The following is an 11392-nucleotide window of genomic DNA, read 5'->3' on the forward strand; positions in this document are numbered from 1 at the left end:
ATGACACACTTTCCAAAACACACGTTTAATAACGCGAATTATTTAGCCGTCCTTCGCATTTATTCTTACGTTTTGGTGCAGATGCTGCAGCTCGTTAAAATTTGTATTTATTGTCGGAGACGACAAGCGAAATAACCTTGATCAGCTATTTTACATCGGAACAGTAGTGGAACATTGCTACGATTCTTGAATTCTGCATACTTTGCAAATGATTGAAATTTGCTGCGAGTATCAGTTGTATAGCAATATTTTCTCTCATTAGTAAAGGCGTTAGTTAATTTTCCATGAGTTTTTCACAAGCTTAGAGTCGATATGCTTTCGAATGTGTCCAATATATTCATATTTGATAGCATCTAATTTTTAAATTATCACTGTTGTTTCAAAACTTTGCTGTAGATACAGTTCCAAAAATTTGATCTATAGTTAAATTGCTGACAGGTTTCCTGCTTTTTAAAAAGCCGACTACTGACTTCACTAAATCTTAACTATCTTTTCTTCTAATTAAAATTAATTCTAAAAGCACGTTCTAACAACCAAAAAATAAAATAAAAATGGGATTTTTCATCCGATTTAGTACGGATACTTTAAACACTTACAACATGAAGAACTGCCTATTATATACAGAAACCAATAGTTATCGGCTATTTTCATAAAATCAAGAATTGCTTTGTTTCCAAAATTAAGAACTCTCTGGTGTACTGAGAAAATTAAAAGCTATTTGCTATGCTCACAAAATTAAAAGTATTTGCTATGCTTGCAAAATCAAGAATTGTCTGTTATATTTACAAGAGCAAAAGCTATATGCTATGCACCCAAAATCAAGAGTTATTTGCTGTACTTACAAAATCAAGAACTATTTTCTATATTCAAGGATAAAAAGCTATCTGCTATACTTACAAATTAAAGCTATCTACTGTAATTAAAAAATCAAAAGCTATTTGCTGCGAGTGTATTCATAAAATCAAAAGCTATTTGTTACATTCAAAAAACTAAAGCTGAACAAAAGAGAGTCACAAAATCAAGGAATGCAAATTACTTCCTTTAAACGCTGCGCAAATACTAGGGCGCCCTAAGGGAATAGTGGATAGCGGCGCTGAGTGCCGCACCGAAGGGCCCAGTTCGAATCCCGGAGAAGGCATGCATGTTTTAAATGTATAGGGTTTGTGCGGCATGGTGGCATTCTAAATATGCAGCCAGTCGAAAGTCCTCTCGAGATTTGGTTTTGGGGCAAGATGGGTGGGAGACTCTCTGACATGTCTCCCTGGGTCCCTCCTCCATCAAAATTGGCCCCGGAACTGAGCAAAGTCGCACTGTCATATGTATGGTCACCTGATAGAATCACCTTCGCCAGGAATCGAACCGCGAACCTCTGGAATATGCGCCCAGCGTGCAGACCACCACACCACGAAGGCATGCCAAGAAGGCGAGAGAAATACCTTATGTACTCCCCCTTATAAAGGGCGACTGGGGTTTTTAGGGTCCCAATCGCCAAATCCTGGGTGTGGAGAATCATCATCCGTTGGATGAACCCTTTTAGTTCGGGTGCCATTGTAGAGTCATAGGATTTTGTTTTTGGAAGCAAGAGAGATTGAAAAATCAGCAACGCCTTCGCGGAGAATCGAACCTTGGACCTCTGGAATACGCGCCCAGCGTGCAGACCACCACACCACGATGATATGCAAAGAAGGCGGGAAAACTACTTTATAACCTCAGGGATATTGACAAAGACAGGCGCAGTTCTGCACTCCTTGCTACGATGATTGTTCTGATGTTACTGTTAGGCAAGTGATATAAGTCACGGTAACAACAACAACAAATACTATAATTTGTGATAAAACTCTGGTTTTGGCTTATCGAGAGAGAAATGAGAGAACATTTCTTCAGCAGGTTTTGAATAACATTAATTTATCAATTTGAAGGCATTGGAGTTATAGGAAAAAGTTAATAACAAACTGATCTGTGAGGAACGCTTAACAAAATTTCGACTATTAATTTAGAACACAAACAAAAAAAAATCAACGTTATATTTGCAAATTTTCACAAGACTAGTTTGAATGGTTTTACCGAACCATAACCCTCAGCTGCCAAAGTGCAAATGAACGAGATAAGATATAGTGATTAGATACGATACGATAAAAATGGCTTAAGCTACTGGCGCCATCTATTGATGAAACGAGAAACAAAACATAATTACCTTAAGGCTGAAGGCAAAGATGGATTGGAATTAGGGTCTTTAACTAGAACAGAAAGATTTTTTTGAATGTGAAACGCCTCTAGAAAATTCTAATTCACCAAAGGAAGATTGGCTCATTTCGGATACCCGGCTCTTGGCTGAATTTGGCGAGTTTTTGGCCGCCATCTTGGATTTCAGAAATGCGCCAAAAAGCGCATTTCGAAATCCAAGATGGCGGCCAAATATTGTTTTCCCTATCCGAGGGAAGTGGACAGGGAAAACAATTCTGAACTGCCAAAAGGAAAAATTGAACTTACCCTTGTTCATGTTGACATGATGACGCCTGACATTCCCTATTTCTTCAATGTTGTACAACATAGCTAATGTTATATTACTAAGCATGATATGATAACTTACTAATTGTAATTCAGTCTAAAGTAATAGAACAAGAAATTTTAATTAACGTGTACTTTAACGAGTGAAATGTTTTGCATGAAACGCTATAGGGCGAAGAAGTACTTACGCTCAAACTGTAAACAATCGATTTAAAAGAAAGCTTCCAACCTAAAAATTTGACTTGCATGTAATTTCGGCATTATATTATTTGGCATTTAAATTAATAATGAATTTATATTTAAATTAATTATGTTATGCAGGTAAGTGTATGATAGTTAAACGTGATATATATGGATGAGAAATGAAAAATTAGAACATTTATTAAGGTATTTGTAATATATGGTAAGTTCTTTTTAAGAAACTTATTTTTCAGTATATAGCACTCATTTTTTTTATTAATTAATCAATTTGAACATATATTTTCTATTTTTCCCTGTGTTAGAATTTCAACTTTTTTTTAATTAATCAATTTAAACATACATTTCTTAACTTATTTTTCAATATGCAAGAATTTCAACTCTTTTAATTAATCAATTTAAACATATATTTCTTAACTTTTGTTTCAATATGTAAGAATTTCACCTTTTTTAATTAATAAATTTAAACAAATATTTCTTAACTTATGTTTCAATATGCTAGAATTTCATATTTTTTAATTTATCAATGTAAACATATATTGCAAAATGAAGGTACTTACCCCTAGATGACATTGCTTGTACAATCTTTGTCTTCTTAAATTATGTTATTTATATTTATATAAAAATTTCACTTTTTCACAAGAAAATTTTTATCCAGGTTCTCACAGTTTCACCTTTTCACAAGAATATTTTTATCCAGGTTCTCACAGTTTCATCTTTTCACAAGAAAATTTTTATCTAGTTTCTCACAGTTTTGCAAGAAAATATGTATCCAGGTTCTCACAGTCAACAAGTTCACAAGAAACTGTGTATATGATAACCAGGGCTAGAAAGGGGGCATATGTCCGTGGGCACATCATCCAAGGGAAGCCAAAATGATGTTACGAATTTTTAGAGTTGAATGTTTTCCATTTTTGGCCAGTAGTCGGGAGGGGCACAAAATCTTCAGTTTTCCCTGGGCGCTGAAAACAGTAACTATGACTCTGCTGATAACTTATAAAATTTCATTTTTTCACAAGAAAAACTGTTATAGATTCCTTCCTTGTTAAAATCCAATACTTCGTTTCACTGAACTCCACTCTTATAGATCGAGGCCTGTTCATCAGATCTGAAAAAGAACAATTTTTACAAGCATTTTGCATTTTGAAATTAGAAATGATTCCATTTCCACATCACCTTAAGACTTACACGTACTTAAAAAAAGAAAAATCTTTTCTTCTGCTTTTTGACTATTCATTTTAATTGAAGCATTACCAAATTTTGTAAATTAGTTTTTATAATTATATTTAAATCAATTATTTATAAAAAATATTTATGCGGGTATTATCATATAATTTCATTTAAAAAATAGGCACTATTTTCACATTACATGACGTTACATGCAGGTTAAAGTGATTTTTAATTAAATCTAAATTTGATAAAAAAAATAGAAACAGTAAGAAATATGATTAATGATATTAGTGAAACAAAATAGTTACAAATAAACCCAATTTTTAAGCTAGTACGTGTAAGACTAGGAGGTAGGAATTCTGATGCGTTTTTTTTTACGAGGTTTCGCCAGGAGCCATAATCCTCTAATTTTAATGTGTACACATATATTTTATATTACTTACCATTCAGCACCACATTTTGCAGTTTTCAGCAGTATTACTTGGCAGTTCACTATTTGGAGTTTTTTGTAGAGAAAATATCCATGTTATATATGCAGAATACAAGATAAATAAACAAGATTTTAAATTTCATGATCGTCGAGATTTCCTGTGGTGGCAGCAGTTGCTCAGTTCCTTCGCTTTCAGGTGTGGCCCGCATCAGTCGTTTCAACTCGGATGTGTTTCTTGAAAGAAAAACCTGGCTATACCCCCAGGTACTGGGTTTGTCATCCGAGTTGATTTCTCCATCTGCTTCTTCCCTCGTCTAAGTGGCAGCAAAATGTTATTTTTGAAGTCCCTAAACAAAATATCCATATTATGCATATTCAAAATACAAGATAAGTAAACAAGATTTTAAATTTCATGATGGTCGAGATTTCCTGCGGTGGCAGCAGTTGCTCAGTTCCTTCGCTTTCAGGTGTGGCCCGCATCAGTCGTTTCAACTCGGATGTGTTTCTTGAAAGAAAAACCTGGCTATACCCCCAGGTACTGGGTTTGTCATCAGAGTTGATTTCTCCATCTGCTTCTTCCCTCGTCTATGTGGCAGCAAAATGTTATTTTTGAAGTCCCTAAACAAAATATCCATATTATGCATATTCATAATACAAGATAACTAAACAAGGTTACGATAATGAAAACATAAGTTAGCGTATATATAAACACTTTTATTAAATGTTTTAATATTTTTTCTAAAAGTGTTCTTTCTGTTGTTTAGTTTTAATCTTTTGTTAACTACATACTCTTTTTAACTAGAAAATAATAATTGAACATAGTACAAAAATACACAATTACCACAAAAGGGTGGCAAGTTTAAGAAGTTAATAATGTAAGATTGAATCCTTATATTAAAAATAATAAATAAACGGTAAAATTAAAATACTAAACGTAGTATGAAAATACATAATTAAAATAAACAGGCTGGAAATATTAAAAGTAATGAATTCACCTGTATATTTTCTGACTGAAGATTCATTTCTTTCCATGATTCATTTCTCATTTCTGCAATATTCTTTACCTGAAAGGGGTGATAAATTATCCTTAACAATAAAATGTTTTCTGGTAAGAAGTAGGCTGGAAACCTTTAAATTAATCAACTCACCTCTTTGTTTGTCAATTTATCTGTCAAAATTAGTTTTCTTCTTTCTTTTATTTATTTTTTTTGGATTACTTAATTTGCAATAAAGTTTTTTTTACTGAAAAATAAGTAGGTAAACTTATACTAATAATAACTAAATAAATTTTACAGTTGCTTTTACTGAAGGAGTAGTATTAAAATAAAGTGAAGCACTAATTTGAAACATAAGCTGTGAATGGTTAAAATTTTGTCTTACCTCTGTCATAGTATTTCATGACATTTTGGATCTGCAGCTGTGAAAGAAAGTTTATTTTAATGAAGGAATAACAAAATATATAAAGAATAGCTCTCACGTCAAAATAAAAGTTGAGAATAACTGAAATACACATTTACCTCTTTCTGTAAAAGATATGCTACATTTACGCAACATTTCCATCCTTTTGTTTTCTGGGCTCTGTTTTTTGGTTGAATTCTAAAAGGAAATAAAAAATAACAATTTCATGTAGTGAAAAACAAAAAGGTATTAAATCAAAATTTGTGGACCATCTGAACATTTACACAAATTATAGTAAACAATTTACTTGTATGCTTTTCTTATCATTTATTCCAGTTTTAAAACTTGGTCTGTGTTCCCTTACTCTGAAAAATAAGCACATAGATTATAATGGTATGTAATTTAATATTTAAATGCAATTTTTGTATGTATATATATGTAAATAAATAAATTATGTCAAAAATAAAGTTATATTTTTTGCTTTTACCCCATTTATCATCATCTTCCTGAATGAATGGTATATCATCATCTTGTCGGGCTGATTTCTTTGGAGGCATCAGGTCCTCAATTCCTTCGCTTTCTGATGTTGGTTCGTCCAACATTTTAAGTTCAAGGCCGACTTTTCCATGGCCTGGATACACAGCTTTAATGTCCTGTAGAAACTGAGCAAGTCTTTCTCCATCATAAGTAAAGGGCTTCAAGCGGAACCGCCTGTAATAATGTACAGCCATGTACTGCGTGCAAATATCATCTGTTCTCTTGCTCTTTATAGACCTCTTAAAAAGTTTGTTTTCACCCTCAAGATCATTTATAGTGTTCTGTTTATCATCGGGATCTACGAATACGCCTGTAAATAAAAGATTAATGAATGTTAAGGATGGAAAAAAAAATGTCACTCATTAAAAAAAAAGACACATATTTACCTTTCTTGTGATTGGTAGTTTTATGTGTTGCTGCCGGAAATAAATTTTCTATCCTTTTATATTGTGGAGCAGAGTCACTGTATATGAAGGTGGTTTCTGGGTGAACATGACGTTTAATGTAAGGCCACAAATGCCTTTTGCTTTTTCCTTTAACCTTGAAAAATAATCCTTCTTTGTCTTCTCGACAGTAGATGCCTAAAACTACGATGGTCATATTTTTGGTTACCCTGCCGCGGTTATACTTGCGGCGGGTCAAAAATGTTTCATCAATTAATATAGATTTTCCTTTACCACCTAACATTCTGCTATGATGAGAGGCAAAAATTTCACATACCTCACGACAATATGATAAAAAGTCAACAATAGTCTCATTTGCAATTACTGGTAATTTTTGCTTTTCCCTCCATAGCTTTAGCTGCTGATTTATGTAACTGAAACTGTGATCTAGAACAAAGTACACAGTTATGACTAAAGCTTCCCTTATTGGGATTTTTGTACCCTCAAAAAATGTATTTTCAATGGGGTTAATCATGCCAGAGCAGTTGTTGCGATTTCTCAGGCTGCAGACTCAACGCCATCCGAGCTTTGATTCCTTTCTCTTGTTGCTTCTCATCGGTGCCTGGCACTTGGGGCAAGGTGGTGCCTCATCCTCTCTGGGAAGAAGTCCAGCATCGGTGGCAAACTCGAGTGCAGCTGCCTCTGTATTAATTAAATGCATGTCAGTAATTAAACAGAAATATTTCAGTTTTTCATGCAAAGAAGCCATATTCAAAAAAGTCAGTACAGTGACAGAAATAGTTTAATGAAATTTATTGTTAGAAATTTCAGAAACTTGGTAATTATGCAAAAGTCAAAACTATCAGAAATAAAAAAGTTTAATAAAGATGAAAAGTAATTATAAATTTAATTAAACAATATTAGTTCATTATAGGAAGATAGAGAAGTGAAAAGTTCAAACTAGAAAGTACTGTTACAAAAAAAAAAAAAAAAAGGAAAATAAAAATAATAGTAATGATATGTATCTATGAAAACAAAGTATTAAAACAAATTTTAAGTGAAAAATAATATTAAAAAATGTAATGGATGAAAATAGATTAAAAGTAAACTTAGCTTTGGCAAAGTCCAAACCACGTTTTCACGTAAGTACCGAGGTACTGATTTTTTTCAGTACCTGACAGACAGACAGACAGCTGCACGGGCTTAACCGCGGCAAAATATGATCGCGAAAAATCTTCTTTTTTAAATTTATTTAAAATATTTTCGAAAGAAAAATATTTTACTTTACAAATAAATGTTTTTCGGTACATATGTTTTTTTAAAACATTTTTAAACAGAGATGCAGAAGAATAATAGGTATTGTTATTTTTGTGTGCAGATATGCGTGCGTGATGAACTAAAAAATGATTTTGAAGGTTTCGTGGCATATTTATCCTCTCAAAAATATGCAACTTGCTCAACTTTTCGATTTTATTAAATTAAATAAGGCCTATCGTTTTTTTTTTTTTTTTTTTTTTTTTTTTTTAAGCACTGACAATGAAAGCTGTTATGTTCTATTTTTGCGTTTTTATCCCAAAGCGCGTTAGCCCAGAAGGGCTATTAATTTCGTTTTCGCATTTTGCGTTGAACTGTTTCTACCGAATATTATCGCTGTGTGTTATATTTAAAGATATTTAATAATAAAGAATCAGCATAAATATACGTATGTTTAACGTACATAACATTTATGCAGATACTGTGATAAAACAACGGTACCTACAGCTATGAAATTTTGAATATGTACGTCACCACCCGAATATGGGCATCTGAAAGCTCAAATTTGTAATTTGTTTTATTAACTATTTAACATTTTGTAAAGCATTTATGTGTTTTTGATTAAGAAACTCGACGATTTCTAAGCGAGCAATGGCAACACTGTTCGGCGCAAGACTGTCTATCGGAAATTCTAAAGATATGCTCTTCTTTTAAATGTTTTGTCATATTGCTGCTTAAGAGAGAAGACAGTTCGGATTAAAGTTCGGATTTTTTCAAAATTTAAAGACCGCATGTCTGTTGATTTTGAAAATTCATTTCCATTGAATTTAACAATTGTTTTCAGTTGGCGAGAGGTATACATCTCTGTTGTACACTATTATTGGTAACCTTTAATTGTTGGTTATTTGTTACATTTTTTTGTCTTTCATATTGCCCTGGCTGCATTGGAAATTTCGTGGTTTTCCTCGTGTGTATACGAGCCAGTACAATTACACTAATGAATCATATCACTTAAATAATGTGAATAATTATAGAATTATTATATAAGTGTAGAATAATTGGGTTGGTTGTTATGTTCACGAGTTGTGTGTAAATGCGTGGCTTTGTGTGATTATGTAATTAATTAATGAAGATTTCAGCAGCGGCCTGGCGGTAAAGTGTGTGAGCACTGGTAGTTCTGTCCGAAGTTCCAATCCCGCTAATGCGCCGGTTGCTTGTTATGTTCACGAGTTGTGTGTAAATGCGTGGCTTTGTGTGATTATGTAATTAATTAATGAAGATTTCAGCAGCGGCCTGGCGGTAAAGTGTGTGAGCACTGGTAGTTCTGTCCGAAGTTCGAATCCCGCTAATGCGCCGGTTGCTTGTTATGTTCACGAGTTGTGTGTAAATGCGTGGCTTTGTGTGATTATGTAATTAATTAATGAAGATTTCAGCAGCGGCCTGGCGGTAAAGTGTGTGAGCACTGGTAGTTCTGTCCGAAGTTCGAATCCCGCTAATGCGCTGGTTGCTTGTTATGTTCAGGAGTTGTGTGTAAATGCGTGGCTTTGTGTGATTATGTCATTAATTAATGAAGGGTTCAGCAGCGGCCTGGCGGTAAAGTATGTAAGCACTGGTAGTTCATCTCATTACACATATACTAGCTACGCATATATACATTATAGACAGTGGTGTAACTAGAATTCTTGGTCCCGTATGCAAAATAATTTCCTGGGTCCCTAAACCAATAAATTTAATGTGCTTAAAAATAAAAATTAAACTAAAGAAAAAAACGTGAAAAGTAAAAAAAAAAAAAAAAAAAATCAAGGATTCCTGGAGCCAATGTTAAAAAATAAAAGCACGTTCTCAGGGAACCATTTGAAAGTTATGTAATATGAAGAAAGAATAAAAAGGAAAATATTTCCCCTTTGCTAACTGGTGAAATGCAAATTTGCTTTAGTCTGGGTATTTGACGTCAGATGATTTTAATTCTGTAATTTAAGACTTTTTGTGTGCGTGCGTGTGAGTGATAGATAATTGATATTGACAGACAAGATAATTGATAAACGTACAGAAAAAATATTACATCAATAGATAGTACTCTGTGATTTTACTCAACTTACGAACATAATTTATGCAATAATATACAAGTACATTTGTTAAATATAAAACATATTTATCATAAACTTCATAAAGAAAACTATTTGAATATACAATTTTAGTAGAAAATATGTAATATTTTTGCTGTCCTTTTAAAAATCCTTTTGGTACACTAAACTACTCGAATACATCATTTTTATAAAAAAACATGAATGCTAAAGATTTTTCCTGTTTCTTTTTAATTTTCCCTCAGCCCGTACTGCTGTTCTTCTCTAATTCCCCCCCCCCCCCTCAATAAGTGTAATTATAACACTGGTGACCGAAATTCATCATAAAGACAAAAATCTTTTTTATTAAAATTTGCGTCTCCTAACCTTCATTTCCGCAAAATTATTTATCAATACCTGGACGTCCATTTTCACAGCCAAGTCAACTTCAACGCTCAATAGTGATAGGTTTAACAACCGATCTTGTATCATAGTGTTTCTTAAATATGTTTTTATTATTGAAAATGACCTCTCGCTCGTGGCTTTGGTTACAGATAATGAATGATAAATACAATATAAGTTAATTGCACTCCCGATTAACTGCTTGTCATGTCATAGTATTTTACCATTGCTAATTTAGCTAAATCCTTAACGGATTTCAAATTTTGGATATCTGTTCTAAAAGTATTTATAAATAATAAAAGTTGTACTTCCAGTACATTAGCAAAGTCTTCTTTATATTTTTTTCTGTATTTTTGAAACATTATTAATAATTTCCGTATTTGTTAACAATGACAAATATTCGTGATTTTCCGCATGTGTAACGTTTATGAAGTATGTTGTGGATGCATATGTGAATAAAGCGGGCGCAGCCCGCTTAGACCGCTGAACACTGGTAATTCGGTCCAACGTTCAAATCCCGGCTAACGGGCTGGCTGAATGCGTGTTTTCTTGATTTTCCGCATGTGTATGATGTTTGCAGTATCTTCTGGATGCATACGTGAATAAAGCGGGTGCAGCTCGCGCAAAACCGTTTAACGCTGGTAGTTCGGTCCAACTTTCGAATCCCGGAAAACAGGCTGGGTCCATGGGTGTTTGGGTGATTTTACGTATGTGTACCGTGTATGCAGTATCTTCTGGATGCATAGGTGAATAAAGCGGATGAATCCCGCGAAAAACCGTTGAACGCTGGTTATTCGGTCCAACTTACGAATACCGGCTAGCGGGTTGGCTGCATGGGTGTTTTCGTGATTTTACGCATGTGTATTGTGTGCGGACTATCTTCTGGATGAATACGTGAATAAAGCAGGCGTAACCCGGTCAAAACCGTTAAACGCTGGTAGTTCGGTCCAACTTTTGAATCCCGGCCAACAGGCTGACTCTATATGTGTTTCAGTGATTTTCCACATGTGTATTGGGAATGCAGTATCTTCTGGATGCACAAGTGAATA

The 11392-nt window shown here is 33.6% G+C and overlaps 1 protein-coding gene across 1 annotated transcript; it reads right to left on the minus strand.

Annotated features, from left to right (window-relative positions):
- Nucleotides 1-5858: 5858 nt before the first annotated feature.
- On the minus strand, nt 5859-7159 carry LOC118181736 (uncharacterized). Its single transcript, XM_035350932.2, has 3 exons — nt 6628-7159; nt 6192-6551; nt 5859-6069 (listed from the first exon to the last, which is right to left on the minus strand). The coding sequence occupies exons 1-3, from the start codon at nt 7157-7159 to the stop codon at nt 6065-6067; spliced, it is 897 nt and encodes a 298-aa protein (XP_035206823.2). The 3' UTR covers nt 5859-6064.
- Nucleotides 7160-11392: the final 4233 nt, after the last annotated feature.

This window comes from Stegodyphus dumicola, chromosome 2 (genome assembly GCF_044657685.1).
Source record: "Stegodyphus dumicola isolate Sdum_Otavi_A_Nest chromosome 2, ASM4465768v1".
NCBI lineage: Eukaryota > Metazoa > Arthropoda > Arachnida > Araneae > Eresidae > Stegodyphus > Stegodyphus dumicola.